The sequence below is a fragment of the Balaenoptera borealis genome (genome assembly GCF_965194805.1).
Source record: "Balaenoptera borealis genome assembly, chromosome: 5".
NCBI lineage: Eukaryota > Metazoa > Chordata > Mammalia > Artiodactyla > Balaenopteridae > Balaenoptera > Balaenoptera borealis.
In genome coordinates this window covers 3,487,787-3,505,136 of record NC_138862.1, presented here as the reverse complement: position 1 = coordinate 3,505,136, position 17,350 = coordinate 3,487,787, and the positions used below count along the sequence as shown (strand labels likewise).

The 17,350-nt window shown below is 43.9% G+C and overlaps 1 protein-coding gene across 5 annotated transcripts in view; it reads right to left on the bottom strand.

The window, feature by feature from the left end:
• Positions 1-17,350, bottom strand: part of RSPH1 (radial spoke head component 1) — a 46,197-nt gene that overhangs the window by 21,126 nt on the left and 7,721 nt on the right. For 3 of the 5 annotated variants that reach the window (XM_082392885.1, XM_082392886.1, XM_082392883.1), the window contains 4 exons: positions 16,218-16,289; positions 14,051-14,210; positions 13,151-13,291; positions 12,148-12,359 (listed from right to left, as the gene is read on the bottom strand). In XM_082392885.1, the coding sequence (XP_082249011.1) occupies positions 12,307-12,359; positions 13,151-13,291; positions 14,051-14,210; positions 16,218-16,289 (426 nt within the window). In that variant the 3' untranslated portion in view covers positions 12,148-12,306. The other 2 variants (XM_082392884.1, XM_082392887.1) reach the window with 2 other exon arrangements.

Sequence of the window (17,350 nt, the reverse complement as noted above, 5' to 3'; positions counted from 1 at the left end):
TTCCAGGACTACTAGACCGAATGGATGGGAAAAAATCTAGATTCGGCTGAAATTTCTGACATAGGTGCTCTCACCTGCGGTTTACATTTGGCTCAAGCCCTGAGAGGGTGGTTAATAATCTACCAGGTTGACTCATGGATGCCTGAACAACGATGGTTTAGAATTAATGAGGTGAAACTGCTTGAAATTCCTGGCCTGCTGTATGGGACAGAGGTCAAAGGCTCAGGGAAATAGAACCGTAGAAATGGGTCTACTGTTTGCAGCTGACACGGCCACCCCCTAATCACAGCCCTCTCCCCGGAGGGGGGCCAGACGACAGTAAAATTGCATCAGTGGGTCCTTAAGGAGCTCTGGGGGACTGTCCTCTCAGGGCTGAAGGTGAAGTTGGGGGCTCAGCACTGGTACTGAATTCCCCATCTCGGTGGGAATGATGGGACCCCAGAGAGGGAGTAGAGCCCAACCACCAGGGGCGAGGCCCAGGTGTCCCTGGACAGGGAAAGAGCCGTTTGCTGGCTCCTTGCTCATGGGGTGCCTGGACAGGGAAGAGATGCCTACTAAGCGCTGCTCGGCAGATTAAGCTGTGGAAATCCCACGTCTGCTACAAAGGAACCCGGCTCGTGGCCACTGCGGGGTTCCCAGCCCTAAGCCACTTCCCTGCACCCCTCAAGATAGTTCATTAAGTTTGCCCTTGAACTCCCCTGTTTTGAAAGAGCCTCTGTTTCTCACTGGCATCCTGATCTCAGAGGGCAGTGCACACGTGGGCCTTTCATCTCTGTGGGGCCGATGGTCATTACACGGGCAATTATCTAAAAGTTCATCAGGAAGCTCTCCTGACCACAAAGACAATCCAGCTAAAATGGAAACCAAAATTCAAGTAAAGAGTGAAAAAGATAGGGTTTGATTTAGACTCTGGCTTGATAAATTAAACTAAAAATTATGAACATGGGTTAGTTTCATCTGGCTTTTACCAGAAGGTAAATTATGCAAAATTGCATTTCTGCTCAAATTCTTGGAATAAAGAATAAACCAATGTTAATGATGGCCGTGGAGTTCTCATAATGTTTCTGGCAAAGTTTTATTAGAGCATCATGGGACATCATAGATCTCATGGTTGACCTACACAGTACGTGCACCAAGGTGATCGTTTTCGCAGGAATATTCATGGCCTGTAATTTTCCCAAGAGCTCTTCATAGTCCTTCGAATTAAGCTGCTGTGTTTTGAAGGCCTTGTTAGGTCTCCTTTGTTGACGTTTTTATACCCTATTGTTATTCAGTCTAACTTTGCCAGAACCTCTCCCAGTAGCTTTGTATTTGATTTGAGCAGTCATTCAACATAAATTTAATCAATTCCATGAAATCCTACATCTTTTGCAAGATTCAAATTTTCACTTTGCCATCTGTTGGTAATAGACTTGTATTGTATTGTGGAAAATTTGACAATCAGAAAAACTGATTGCCAGAAGTGTGGCCATGATGGTCAAGGACAGAAAGATGCACTGACCAGGGCTGGGTGTTGAGTGAGGATGCGTTTTGGAAGTGGCCAGTGCAGTGGCAAGTACAGTTAAGGAAGCCAGACCCCTTTGGCTTCACTGTGTACCAGGGGGTCCTAGGAACAAGCATCCCACTCTAAGCCCCACCTCCAACACACTACCTGGCAAGCAGCTGGCTTTCAGGAAGTATTTGTTGAATGAATGAATTGAAAATTATGAGAAATGGCATAAAGAAAAACAAAAGTGCTAGGAGATAGGACATTAGGAGGGGCCTAAAAGAGACTGGGTCAGAGAAGGCCTTTGTGAAGAGGTGAAAGGTAAGGGTGGTGTGAAATAATAGAAAATATATAAATTGGTCTCTGCTCCTGGCACAGAGCTTCTGAAACCCTAGTCATTTTCTGGGTGATAAGACAAGTTGAATTTGTTGACAGTTTGTAAGACAATTAGAATTTGTTCTTATATTTGGTCTTTGACCCCAGAGCTCCTAAATCCCTTGGAATATCCTGGGTGATAGCAGTGTCTTTTGTTCTAATGAGGTGACTCTGGGCTCCTGAATGGGGGCTGGTCTCACCAGAAAGACCAAGCCATGATTAGAACCTCGGAATTTTCAGCCCCTTCTCCTCAACATGCTCCAGAGATGGGACAGGGGATGGAAATGGAGTTAATAATTGATCATGCCTTTGTGAGGAAGCCTCCATAAAATCCCAACAGTGTGAGGTTTGAGGAGCTTCCAGTTGGTGCATTTGGAGGGTGAGGCACCCCAATTCCATGGGGACGGAAGCTTCTGCACTCAGGAACCTCCCAGACCTCGCCTTTGTACCTCTTCATCTGGGTGTTTATCCATATCCCCTATCTCATCCTTTAATAAACTGGTAAATGTAAGTAAGTGTTCCCCTGAATTCTATGAGTTGTTCTTGCAAATTACTGCATCCAAAAGGGAGGCAGTCATGGGAACCTCCTATTTGTAGCCAAGTCAGACAGAAGTTGTGGGTCACCTGGGAACCCACTCCTTGCCATTGGCATCTGAAGTGTGTGGGGGGCAGTCTCATGGGACTGAGCCCTTAGCCTGTGGGATCTGATGCCACCTCCAGGTAGGTAGTGTCAGAACTGAGTTCAGTCATAGGACACCCAGCTGGGGTCACAGAAGTGCCAGGTGTGGAGAAACCCACAAATCTGTGTCAGAAGTGCTGTGAGTGTGGCAGTCATGGAGAGTAAAGGAGAAATGCAGGAGGTAGATGGAGCTTTTCCTAACACGTGTGGCTTCAGAGGGGGCGTGGCAGGGGCTGAAGGGTCAAGATTCAGCGGGTACGAAGGGGAGACGTGAGGCTCAGACTCCGCTGGCGAGGTACCCCGGTGGCGTTTGTCTCTGTAACTCGCATGATGGCAGAGGAGACAGGGAACAAACACGTTGCACCCTCTGAACCAGCCCCGCACCCCTGGGTTCACATGCTGCCCGAAGAGAGTGGCTGAAAGATCATGCAGCATCCAGGGTCTGCAACCTTGCTGGAGGGTTTCCAGAATTCCGGTGCTGCATGCTCTTTTTAGGTACAGAAATAGATGCTTTTTGCTGGTGAGATTCCATTATTTGAGACATCCAGCAGCAGCTCCATTCACCCTCCATGCGTCTCTTTCTCCAGTCCTTTCCACCCTCTTTCCCTTCTCTGCTTCCTGCTCATTCACAACAGCCTTGCTGGAGGCCCTCCTCTTCCCCTGTCCCCCTGCCTGCCCACCCCAAACCGGGACCAAACCAAATCAACAACCAAGAACCAGTGTGCAGGCACCTGGCAGGAGAGCCCGGGAGGCTGGACCCCCGGCTAGAGAGGAGAGGTGAGCTAGCATCCAGACCACTGCTCTGGGTTGGCGGAGAGAAGAATGGGTAGAGTGGAGGGCCTCCTCTGAGGCGGGCTCCCAGACACCTCACTCAGGAAGGCAATTATGCAGGGAAGGGCCAGAGCCCCGGGATGGGCTCCAGCAGAGGGGGCAGCTCTGAGGAGGTGCTCTGGGCTGAGGCCCAGGACACCAGAACCCATGGAGCTGGCCGAGGCCGGGAACAGCCCTGGGTGTCAGAAATCCCGAAATAAGAATCACTCACATCTTGAGATCAAGATGAATGTCTTACTCATTTCATTTATGGTAAAGATATTTGGTGAACAAAACTCTCCTCTACCCAGCATTACGCACTGAAGGTTCCAAATTCGGTAAGCTCCTTCCAGACCTAGCTCTCCTGCAGATAACAGGAGATAAACTCTGGAGAAGTTACAAAACAACTATCTGATGCCAGCGGAGTGAACAAAAACTGGCCAGGACCTGACAGAGAGCTGACACCTGGAGAAGAGATATAAGGGTGAGTTTCCATGATTATGACTTTAGCCTGGGGCAGCGGTAGCCACACAGAGTGACCAGATGCCGATAGAAAATGGCACGTCTCTGATCTGAAGAGCCAGGGGACCGGATTCAGGGCCACCACAGCTGCTAGAAAGTGAGCAGAAAATCCAGGAGCAGAAAAAGCCAGAAAGGAGGAGCCTCAAATTCTGTGGATAAATCTGCCCAAATTACATCATCAGAATTTCAAACTTCTTCTCGTCAAGGACACTGTCAAGAAAAGAGGCAAGCCACAGACGGAAAGCAAACATGTGTCTGATGAAGGAATTATATCCAGAAGAGATCGAGAACTTCTACAAATCAAAAAATAAGACAAGCCAGTTAAAAACTAGAAAAAATATAGAACAAACATTTCACAAAGAATGTTATGTAAATATCCAATAAGCACATGAATAAATGCCCAGAGTTGTTAATATTAGCTAAAAAGGACATTAAGGGGAAAATTGATGAAATGTACATAAGGAGTGGGGATTGGGGGAATCATATCAAATTACATCAAGGTGAAGTTTCCTGATTTGGATAATTATACTGTGGTTATGTAAGAGAATGTCCTTGTTTCTAAAAACTACACTGAAAAACTTAGACATATCTTACATTCAAATGGTTCTGAAGAAATAGTGTATATATATATACTATATATGTATATATACTGTATACACAGTATGTATATATACATGTATATATATACACATGTATATAGTATATATACATATATAATATATATACAAATAATAGTATATAATATACTATACTATTATATTATTAATATACTATTATAGTATATAATATATACTATATATAATATATATAATAGTATGTATATATATAAAATAGTATGTGTATAGATATATATAGTATATCTATAGTATATATACACTATAGTATATAGTATATATACTATATAGATACTATACATACTATTCTCTCTCTTCTTCTGTCTCTAAAGCAAATGGGGCAAAGATGTAAGTAACTAAGTAATTGCTGAGCCTGGTTAAGGAGTATACGGGAGTTCCTTTTACTATTCTTGCAATGTTTTTGTAAATTTGAAATTATATAAAAATAAATTATAAAACCACTGAGGAAAATGTAATGAAATTTTCAAGGACTAACAGAATTGTGCCCAAAGGACCAGAAGCTAGCATGAAGAGCTACCACTGGCCAAAGTTGTGTCTGTTTCAGCGTGATAAAGAATAAGAATTGTAGTGGATTAAAACACATGGAGTCAATGGAAATCCATAAGTCCATGATGACTGCTCAAAAAAGAGAGGTCCAGAACAAACTAATCTGTTACCATTTGAAGCATTTATTGAACTAATGTCTTGCTTTTAAAATTGGTAATTCAAAGGAAGGAATTAAGTATTTACCCTGGCTTCCCAGGAGGACTGTATTTCATGGGAACCAAATAAACGCATATTTTACAGCCTGATAAATGCAGAAGGAACAGTAGTTAGAAAAACCATTTTTTTAAACCGTAATTGTAGTGGGCTGAATGGTGGCCCCAAAGATAGCAGGTCCTAATCCCTGGAACCTATGAATGTTACCTCATTCGGAAAAAGGATCTCTGCCGATGTGATTAAAGATTTTGAGATTATCCTGGATCATCCAGGAGAGCCCTAAACCTAATCACACATGTCCTTGTAAGAGAGACAGAGGGAGGTTTGATACAGATGTAAAAGGAGGCATCGACGCGGTGACGTGGCCACGAGTCAAGGGACATGGGAGCCACCAGAAGCTGAAACGGCAGGAAGGATCCTCCTCCGGGGCCTCTGAGGGAGCACGGCCCTGCCGAGACCTCAGTTTTGAATGTCTGGCCTCCAGAACTGTGGGAGAATAAGTTTTAGTTGTTTAAAGCCACCCAGTTTGTGGTAATTTGTACAGCAGCCCTAGGAAACCAAGACAATAATGAAATTAACTCAGACAAAGGTTATCAACTAGTGTTGGAACTGTCAGGTAAGTGACTGATGGGGAATTGGACGTACACACAGAGCCAGAGTCCCACCAGGCACACAACTTTGAGCAGCAAGGGGACCAGAGAGGTATCGGCCACTGTGCTAGACCAGGGTCAGCCATGACAGTGGTCAACCAGGTTCACCACACCTTCTGATGAATGAAGTGGGGAGTACACACGACCACAAACGCTGAATCATCACGCCTTTAGCTGTAACTTCTAGAACATAAGAAATACGGGGACAGAAGAACAAGCTAAGAGAATCCAAACACATGGAGAAGGTCAGATATTCTGCCAGGGAGTGGCTCAGTTTCTTCAAAACCAGTGATGCTAAAAAAAAATTATAAAAAACAAAACCAAAATACCCCAGTGACTTGAGAGGGACTGTACAAAATAGAGTGTGAAGGGCAGAGGGGATTTATCATGAAGCTCACCAACCTGGGCCCTTCCGAGACCCTGACTGTGCAATCAAGTGGTGACTTTTTTTGTGTAGTTGCGGAAGCAAAGTATTTTAACCATAATCTCCTGCATCCTCCGTCTCTTTTTCTCCTGGCTCATTCAGACACGTCCTCACGATGGGGTCACTTGAACAATCAGGGGCATTTTTAGAATCCATTTAAGGGAGCATTGAGTGAGCTGAATTAAGGATAGACTTAGGAGTTTGGGTTTGGTAGAATATATGTATCTGTGACAGGTTTGCAGTAACTTCCACGTGTAGTTCTGTCATTGCTAGCTGTTCTGGAAAAGCTTCCAGAAACACTCCTGCCAGCCATTTTGATAACTTACCCAGGCTTCTGACACCCCAGGGCGTGGGGTCAAAGGTCAAGTCTCAGTCTGAACTTGTCTGGTGAGTCCAGCACCATAGATGTGGGAGTGGAGAAGGAGTACAGGCTCCAGGCTATGGGAAATTATTTCAATCATCAGATGTGCAAAGCTGTAAGGGAGGTTATTACTGATGCCAGATCAAAACAGAGTATCTACTGTGGGGAATATGATGATACAATGTATACAATTTATTTTTTTTATTGAAGTATTGGTAATTTACAATGTTGTGCTAGTTTCAAGTATACAGCAAACTGATTCAGTGATATATATATATATATATATATATATATATATATATATATATATATATATATATATATATATTCTTTTTCAGATTCTTTTCCTTTGTAGGTTATTACAAAATACTGACTATGGTTCCCTGTGCTATACAGTAGGTCCTTGTTGTTTACCTATTTTATGTATAGTAGTGTATGTATGTTAATCGCAACATATACAATTTTTGAGGGACCCACATGCAATGGGGTTTATCAGAGTGCTTGTTTGAAATGCAAGCTGGAGCAATTTCGTGAGCAGGGGAAGATAAGTGTTTTGTGCCCCTCAACCACTGGTATTTCATAAACCACACTCAAGGAACAACTAATTTTCTTGCTAATGTCCCTATAGAAAACCTTACAAAATTACTGTCGTAAGAAGAGGCAATCAAACAACATGCTGGCGAAAAAAATGTAGGAAAAGAAATACTAGAGAATTGTATTAGGCAATGAATTAGTAACAGTAGTCTGACAGTTTCCTAGTTGTGCTGTATGTGGATTTGTCACCTTTCGGCTTATAATCATTTTGAAATTCCTCATTCTGAATAAATATTTGCTTCATGTAACTTTATACCCATAGTGCTGTGTGCTTTTTCTTACAGAGGCCCCACGTTCAGGGGCATAACCACCAGATGCAGTGCATGACCTGGGGTTGGGCAGACCGGTTCCCAAGGACATTTTGAGGTGAGCTGGAGACCCTTGCCCTCTGAGTGACTCTGGGAACAGGGGAGGATGGGTGAAGCCGAGCTGGAGAAATGGGAGGCAGCGGCTCCTCCGGAGTTCATGATTTCAGAGCAGTGGGGCCTGAACTGGTGCTGGGAGAGAAAGGCGGGGCCAGGAGGGACCAACGCAGGCAGACCTCAGAGAGACTGCAGGTTTGGTTCCAGATGACAGCAATAAAGCGAACATCGAGGTAAAGCTGGTCACGTGAATTTTTTGGTTTCCCAGTGCATATAAAAGTTACGTTTACACTATACTGCAGTCTATTAAGTGTGCAATAGCCCTAGAAAAACAATTTATGTTGGTGGGAATGTAAATTGGTACAAACATTATGGAGAACAGTACAGAGTTTCCTTAAAAAACTAAAATTAGCAATCCCACACCTGGGCGTATATCCAGAGAAAACTATAATTTGAAAAGATACATGCACCCCAGTGTTCATTGCAGCACTATTTACGATAGCCTGGACATGGAAGCAACCTAAATGTCCATCAAAGGAGGAATGGATAAAGTAGATGTGGTACATATATACAATGGAATATTACTCAGCCATTAAAAAAAGAATGAATAATGCCATTTGCAGCAACATGGATGGACCTAGAGATTGTCATACTGAGTGAAGTAAGCCAGACAGAGAAAGACAAATATGATATGCTTATAACTGGAATCGAAAAAAACTGGTACAAATGAACTTGTTTACAGAACAGAAATAGAGTCACAGATGTGAGAAACAAACTTATGGTTACTGGGAGGGAAGGTGGGGGAGAGGGGCAGGGAGGGATAAACTGGGAGATTGGGATGACATATACACACCACTACATATAAAACAGGTAAGTAATAAGGACGCTGATTATAGCACAGGGAACCAGGGTCAACCATGTAGAGCACAGGGAACTCTACTCCATACTCTGTAATGAGCTATATGGGAAAAGAAGCTAAAAAAGAGTGGATACATGTATGTGTATAACTGACTCACTTTGCTGTACAGCAGAAATGAACACAACGTTGTAAATCAACTCTACTCCAATAAAAAAATTTTAAAAATAAAAATCAGTGTACGTACCCTAATTTTAAAATATTTTATTGCTAACCGTCATCTGAGCCTTCCACGAGTCAAAATCTTGTTGCTGGTGGAGGGTCTTGCTTGGATGTTGATGGCTGCTGGCTGATCGGGGTGGTGGCAGCTGAAATTTGGAGCAGCTGTGGCAGTTTTTAAAGTAAGACGCCAATGACGTTTGCCACGTCAGTTGACTCTTCCTTTCACGAGTGATTTCTCTGTAGCAGCAGTGCTGTGTGATAGCATTTTGCCCGCAGTAGAACTTCTTTCAAAGTTGGAGTCAGTCCTCTCAAATCCTGCAGCTGCCTTATCAGCCAAGTTTATGTCACATTCTAAATCCTTTGTTGTCGTTTCAACAGTCTCCACAGTATCTTCACCAGGAGTAAGATTCCATCTCAAGGAACCACTTTCTTTGCTCATCCATAAGAAGCAACTCCTCGACTGATTAAGTTCTATCATGAAATTGCAGCAATTCAGTCCCATCTTCAGGCTCCACTTCTAATTCTACTTCTCTTGCTGTTTCCACCACATCTGCAGTTACTTCGTCCACTGAGGTCTTGAACTCCTCAAAGTCATCCATGAGGGCTGGAATCAACTTCTTCCAAACTCCTGTTAATGCTGATGCTCTGACCTCTTCCCATGAATCACGAATGTTATTAATGGCATCTAAGATGGTGAACCCTTTCCAGAAGGTTTGCGATTTCCTTTGCCCAGATCCATCAGAGGAACTAGCATCTATGGCAACTACAGCCTTCCGAAATGTATTTCTTAAATAATAAGACTTGAAAGCTGAAATTACTCCTTAATCCATGGACTGAAGAATGGCTGTTGTGTTAGTAGTCATGAAAACAACACTCATCTCATTGTCCATCTCCATCAGAGCTCTCGGGTGACCAGGTGCCTTGTCAATGAGCAGTAATATTTTGAAAGGAATCTTTTTCTCTGAGCAGCAGGTCTCAACAGTGGGCTTAAAATCTTCGGTAACCCATGTTGTAAACAGGTGTGCTGTCATCCAGGTTTTGTCGTTGCATTTACAGAGCACAGACAGAGTAGATTTAGCATAATTCTTAAGGGTCCTAGGATTTTCAGAATGTCAAACGAGCAATGGCTTCAACTGCAAGTCACTAACTGCATTAGCCCCTAACGAGAGAGTCAGCCTGTCCTCTGAAGCTTTGAAGCCAGTCACTGACCTCTCCTCTCTAGTATGAAACTCCTAGATGGCATCTTCTTCCAATGCAGGCTGTTCTGTCTACGCTGGATAACAGATGTAGCCGCCTTCATTGATTACTTAGCTAGACCTTCTGGATAACCTGCTGCAGCTTCCACATCAGCACTTGCTGCTTTATCTCCTACTTCTATGTTAGGAGACGGCTTCTTCCTTAAACCTCATGAACCAACCTCTGCTGGCTTCAGACTTTTCTTCTGCAGCTTGCTCACCTCTTTTAGCCTTCACAGAATGGAAGAGAGTTAGGGCCTGGCTCTAGATTAGGCTCTGGCTTAAGAGAATATTGTGGCTGGTTTGATCTTCTATCCTGACGAGTAAAACTTTCTCCATACCGGCAATAAAGCTGTTTCGCTTTCTCATCATTCGTGTGTTCACTGGGGCAGCACTTTTCATCTCCTCCAAGAACTTTTCCTTTGCATCCACCACTTGGCTGTTTGGTGCAAGAGATCTAGCTTTTGGCCTGTCTCGGCTTTCAACATGCCTTCCTCACTAAGCGTCATCATTTCTAGCTTTTGATTTAAAGTGAGAGACATGTGACTCTTATTTCTCTTGAACACTTAAAGGCCATTGTAGGGTTATTAAATGGCCTAATTTCAATATTGTTGTGTCTCAGGGAACAGGGAGGCCCAAAGAGAGGGAGGGATGGGACGAAAGCTGGTCAGTGGAGCAGTCAGAACACACACAACATTGATCCATTTAGTTGGCCGTCTTACATGGGTGCAGCTCATGGTGTCCCAAAACAGTGGCAATAGTCACGTCAGAGATCACTGATCACCGGAACTATCACTCAGCCATAAGAAAAGAATGAAATCATGCCATTTGTAGCAACGGATGGACCTAGAGCTTATCATGCTAAGTGAAGTAAGTCAGACAGAGAAAGACAAATATCATATGATATCGCTTATATGTGGAATCCAAAAAAAAAAGATACAAATGAACTTATTTACAAAACAGAAATAGACTCCTCACGGACATACAAAACAAACGTATGGTTACCAAAGGGGAAAGGTGGGGGGAGGGACAAATTAGGAGTTTGGGCTTAGCAGATACACACTGCTATATATAAAATAGGTAACCAACAAGGACCTACTGTAGAGCACAGGGAACTCTACTCAATATTTTGTAATAAGCTATATGGGAAAAGAATTTGAAAAAGCATATATATATATATATATATATATATATATATATATATATATATCTGAATCACTTTGCTGTACTCATTTAAAAAAAAAAAGATCACAGATCACCACAACAAATATAAAAATAATGAAAAATTTGAAATATTGTGAGAATTACCAAAATGTGACCCAGAGACGTGAAGTGAGCAAATGCTCTTGGAAAGATGGTGCCAGTAGACTTGCTTGACACAGGCTTGCCCCAAACCTTCAATCTGTAAAAAAACACAGTATCTGCAAAATGCAATAAAGCAAAACACAATAAAACAAGCTGGGCCCATACTCAAGGAACTTGGATGTGACCTAGGTGTCAGCCCACAGCCCACCGGGAGGCCTGAAGAGTGTACACACAGGCCAAAGCCACCCCTATGGTCAGCCCTGCCCCTCAGCCTTTTGTGGGGACCTCCTGGCAGGGAGCCCCAAAGCCCACCCCAGGATGCCGAAGGCGCAGAACGGACGGGAGTGCCCCCTCCAGAGGCACCTGAGGGTTTCTTACCCAAGCCTGACATGCATTTATTACGTTGTGTTTTATGAGCATTGCACACAGGAATTCTTATTTTCTAGGTGTTTTCCTGGCTCGCTTGAGGGTAATTTGAGAGAGGGACTTCACTATCTAGTCACTCAGCTAACTTAGCCAGAATCCATTTCCATTAACCATCTTCAGCAGAGTTACAGTCATATGATATTTTTCTTTCTCCTAGGAGAAAACAGCACTAAAAAATTCATGGCAAAATAACCTGGCAATTTTTTTTTTTTTTTTGTCTGCGTTGGGTCTTCATTGCTGCACACGGCCTTTCTCTAGTTGCGGCTAGCAGGGGCTGGTGGCTTCTCTTGTTGTGGAGCACGAGCTCTAGGCACGCGGGCTTCATTAGTTGTGGCACGTGGGCTCAGTAGTTGTGGCACACAGGCTTAGTTGCTCCACAGCATGTGGGATCTTCCTGGACAAGGGATCGAACCCGTGTCCCCTGCATTGGCAGGCAGATTCTTTACCACTGTGACACCAGGGAAGTCCCAACCTGGTAACTTTTAAAGAACTGGAAGCAGAGGCTATTTCATAAACTAAGGATAATGAAGAAATTTATTCACAATTGTAAAACATCTTAACAAACAACTAAGTAAGAAAGATTAGTGATAGATTAGTAATAACTACCCTGGTAACAGAAGCATCTTTAAGACTCAATCTCCTACCATTCTGGCTTTTGCTTCATCTTAATCCAGCAGTTCTGGCTGTCTGACTTCCTCTTCTTCAAAACTAATGTTTCCTGGGAAGAAAAAGGAAATGTGAGTGTATTACCTTTTTTCTATTTAAAAATGCATGATTTGCTAGCAGATCTTTTGCAATAGGTATTATGAATATTAAACATTTCTATTTATCAGGCAAAATCATGGAATGTTAAATTTTATCTTATACAGACTTTTATAGTTTTCCTTTTGGTACCGGTAATAAACTAAGCAAAAGGCTTATTCAGAGTAAATGCTGAGACAAAGAATATCCATATAAGTGAGAGTAAGGTCCAGCATTATCTTTTGCCTGCGCACACTGCTCAGTAAGTTAAATTGCTGGGCTATAATTTATAAGTAACACTGTTGGAACTCTGATCTCTATGGAAGCTGTACTCCACGCTTCCCACCCTCCTCCCACACCCCCGTAAGAGCATTTGTGTGTATTAATGCTGAAAAATTAAATGGTAAAAGCGTTTAAATTTTGAAGGTGTTTGCTCTATATTATTATACATGCATTATTATAAAGCATTATAAAGGTGAAAATCGTGTAGTAAAATGAAGCCACGGGATCAATCGACTGGGACCTGCAGCCCAAGGCGTGCCGTATTGGTGAAATGCAGATTAGCAAGGACCAAGTTAGAGAGAACATGCATCACACGGTTGTCCCTACCAGGATACCTAAGAAGGAGCGACATTCCCAGGGAAGGTCCTCTGAGACATCCCATCCAAGGACGGCCTCGGTCAAAGGCAGAGAAAACCCTGCGCCCACCCCGGTGTGCCTGGTGCCTTCCTCCCTCCCGCCCTCCGGGCCCCCAGAGCGCAAGCTCACCCTGGTCTAAGCTGTCATAGCGGAACTCCTCTCCGTCCTCCCTGCTGGTGTCTCCCTCCTCCTCTCCGGGCTGCATTGAATCTAATTCCCCCTCTGACACGTCAGTCAGAGGCTGGACCTCCTCGGCCGGCTCTCCCCCGCCTGAGATGGAACAAAGGGAAAGGGTATCAGCAGGCGCCTTGCCGCACCCACCCTGCTGACAGCAGTGCCCGCTTCTCCATCAGGGGACCACCCCCCAACTCAGAGTCACAGCTCCACCCAGGCCTGGCATCTGCTCCCTCATCCCCATCACAGTGACAGGTTCAGGGATGGGCATCACTGGTCTGAAACACTAATTCCCAAGGGCTTGTTATATTAAGTACACAATATATATCCCAAGGGTTTTGATGAGCATACAGAGAAAGAAGCTCTCTGTTCCCTAGGGTTCTTGAGCGGATTGGGTGGCAATCTGATAAAGTCACTGAGCTTTGGTCGCCAAAGGGAAGAGGGTGCTGGCAAGCAGAGCCAGTGCACAGGAGTGGAGATCTGAGCGTGGAGACCTGATCCAGCCACACCTGAGGCTGTCTCACCCCCACCGCTCCAGTTGTAGGAACCAATGAATCAGTATCAGTATTTTTCCACTTAGGCCAATTGGAATTGGTCTTCAATCACTTGCAACAGAAGGGCTCCTGCCCAGTGTAACCTTCGACACTCCATGGCCCCCTGAGGACTTCTTAGGAAGCCCCCTGTGACGGTCACAGAGAAATGCTGTCCAGATCCCCTTTAGGAAGGACCTGTCACCCCAGCTGCTGTCAGAGCCTTGCCCAGGTCACACCCACGGCCAATCACTGACCAAGGGGAGAGACTCAGAGCCTGCTTCCCGGAGAGCCCTACTCCATCTGCCCCCCTGGGCCTCCATACCCTCAGCTCCTGGGGCCTCCCCCTGGCCTGGTCCATCTGCAGCGGGCTGCTCCTGGGGGAGGGTCGGGGTCCACAAGGCCAATTCTGTGATTTTGGTCACTTTCCATTTTGGAACGACAGTTACCAGTGTCTCCTCCTCCTCTTCCTCTTCTCCTCTTTCCTAAGTTAAAAAAATGTAACTTGACCAACATGCATGGGATATTTAAAGTGAGGGGAGACGGGACAGGTTTTGAATTGCATTTGGGCATTTTTATAACAGGATTCAGTGATCGGAGTGATTGCCAACTCTCCATGGTATAATCCAAGGGCTGAAAATGGATCTTGAAAGAACGAGGATGAGACACGAAGGTGAGGGCAACACAGCTCCCGTACTCATTCCACTGCCGGCACAAAAGGCTTTCAGACGTAACGCTTCCCAGTTCAGAAGTGACCAGGACTAAGTGCCCTTTGCAACCGCTCAGCCACATTTCAGCTCTAAGATTCTCTAAACATAACAAAGCAAACATTGAAACTGAGCAGGACCCTGTGGGGCTCCTGGACACGAAAGCCTTCCTGTGTCCCCCGTTTCTTGTTTTAGGGAATAGGCCCCAGCCTCCATGACCTTCCCTGAGTTCCAAAGGGCAGGTTCAAGCAGTTACTAATCAGGAAAGGGAGGGGATGCAGAGATAAGGGGGGAGGAGCCAAGAAACAGTGGTGCAGCCTTGGGGCAGGGTCCTGGTTCTGCCTCAAGGGATACACAAAACAGTGTCTTTGAGCTCTTCTGCAGAACTAAAACCCCCAAGAAATGGAAGATGTTAACTAGTTGATGCAACATTGTTCATTCCAGAGAGAAGGTCACAGTTTGATAACCTTGAGAAGCTCATCAGGAGACCACCTGAGGCCAGATTAAAGGAGTGCAGGCCCTGCACACACCCTGATCCTTATCAGCAGCTCCGCCCTTGAACCATTGCTATAAAACTCCTCACCAAATTCCAGCAGGTTGGGACACACAGTTTTGAGGGCATTAGCTCACTGTGTCCCCCTTTGCCTGGCAAAGCAGTAAAGCTATTCTTTTCTGCTTCACCCAAAACTCTGTCTCTGAGATTCGATTCAGCACAGGTGTACAGAGGCCAAGTTTCGGTATCAACATCATTGTAAGAAAAGGCCTAAAAACACCCAAAGACATCCATGTAATGACATGGAAGGGCATAAACCCTGAAGCTCTAGTCTCAAGGATTATGGAGAGAAAAATAAAATGCAGTGAAAGTAGACAAAGTTAATCAGTTCCAAATGTGGAATAATTTATAATAATGAATAATTCCGACAAAGGTTAACAGCCAACACGTGTCAATCTTACCAAGCATATTGGTCTACTTCTCAGTTTTGTAACTATCACAAAACTCCAAAGATTGAACATCAATCTATAAATATGGAAAACTTCACGGTCACAAAGACGATAATACCTGTGACAAAGAGTGACAGACCCCTGCCTATTACTTTCATTGAGTCACTCAGAAATACACTGCTCTCCTCCGTGTCCAAATGTCTGAGTTTCTCCAGGACGGTGGTGCTCAAACTTGAACTGCACCAGAATCCCGTGGAGGGGTTGTTGAAGTCCAGATCGCTGGCCCCAGCCTGAGTTTCTGATTCAGGAAGAAGGGGGTGCGGCCCAAAACTCTGCATTTCAAACAGATTCCCAGGTAGGGCCAAAGCTGCACACCGGGACTGCGCTTTGAGAACCGCCCTCAGGGGTGTCTGCTCTCTCATTGGTGCCTGTGTGATCACGTGATCTCCCGCCCCCCCCCACCACCACCATCAGGCGCTCACTCCTCCAGCTCCTGGGGGTGTTGGCAGCTGGTTGCTCATAACAGAGTTCCTCCCAGGAACTGCCCTCCATCAAAGGAGGCCACATCGTCCAGGTTTCATGCCCCTGTCCACGGGCAGCCCACAGCCGGTGACTGGTCCACATGTGGGTCAAAGGTCCTGGCCTCCATTCAGGACACTTTGAAGGGTCATCCCATTTCAGAGCTCCCATGGGGTCCTGTCAGAACCCAGCTTCCCCTTCTGCCCAACCCCCTTTCCTATACTCCCTTAGGGCAATTGGTCCTGACACAGATCTGTAGGATCAGTATCACCGAGCAGCTCGTTTGCCTATGAACGTAGGAGTGATATAGACTCTGCAACCTACCACGTCTGTTAAGCGATATTCCCCGTGCTGTTCACAGCCAATATCAAACACGTACTTTCCAGGGCCAATGGGCTACGAGCAAAGAGAAACCAAGAAATACTTCACTCTTGAGCGTCAACACCCAGTAGAAAGTACAAAATGCTTTATAAGTGTGACTTTCATAAAACCTACTCCAAATCATGGAACTGGGGAAAATTCAGTACGGATTAAAGATGCTTTTGTGAACTAATGACTAATGGAATGCAAAGTATAGGTCCCCTTTTGTTTGTTTTAAAAAAAACTTTAACTACATTTTATCTCTTTATAAAAGTAATGTATTTATGACAAAAATTTCACTTAGTTGACCCTCACAGTCAAACTAGCTAAAAATAGTACTACTGATATTTTTAAAATTTTTATCTAAATATAGTTGATCTACAATATTGTGTTAGAACTACTAATATTTTGATGTAGTCTCTGTAACCTTATTTCTAATACAGAGATTTTTTTAAAAAAATAAAAATCTGACCGTAACTACACGTGCTGACTCTTATTCTATTTTTACTTAGATATAGGGCATGAATGACTTCCCATATCACAGATATTCTTCCATAACATCAGTTTTCAACCTGGTATGTTATTTCATCACAGAATTATAATCTGTTTTACTCACTTACTATTGTTGATATTTGGTATGCTGATACTTTGACAAAAAATGCTATGGTAAACATATTCTGAGTTAAATCTTTAGGTCCACCCTTGACATTTTCCTCGGGGTAAATTTTCAGAAGTTGAATTTCTGGACAAAAGTATGCGTTTTATATATACATATATATATATTTTTTAACCAGAATAAGGCTCTAATAATTTTCTTTCCCACAACAGCACTAAAGAGCCTCTCGTCTGCAAACCCTTATTTTTTCTGGGCTTAACATTTGTTATACTTTTACATTTTTTATATATATGTAAAAAACAGGACCTCATCATTTTAAGTCACACCTCTTAAGTTATTAGTAAGGCTGAATTTTTTTTCAACATTTTTGAAATTTAAATCACATTGATTAAGTGCTTTACAAATTAAATGTTACAAATATCCCAACCCCATTTGTCAGATATCTTTTAAATTTTCTTTATGGTGTTCTCTAATCTATATT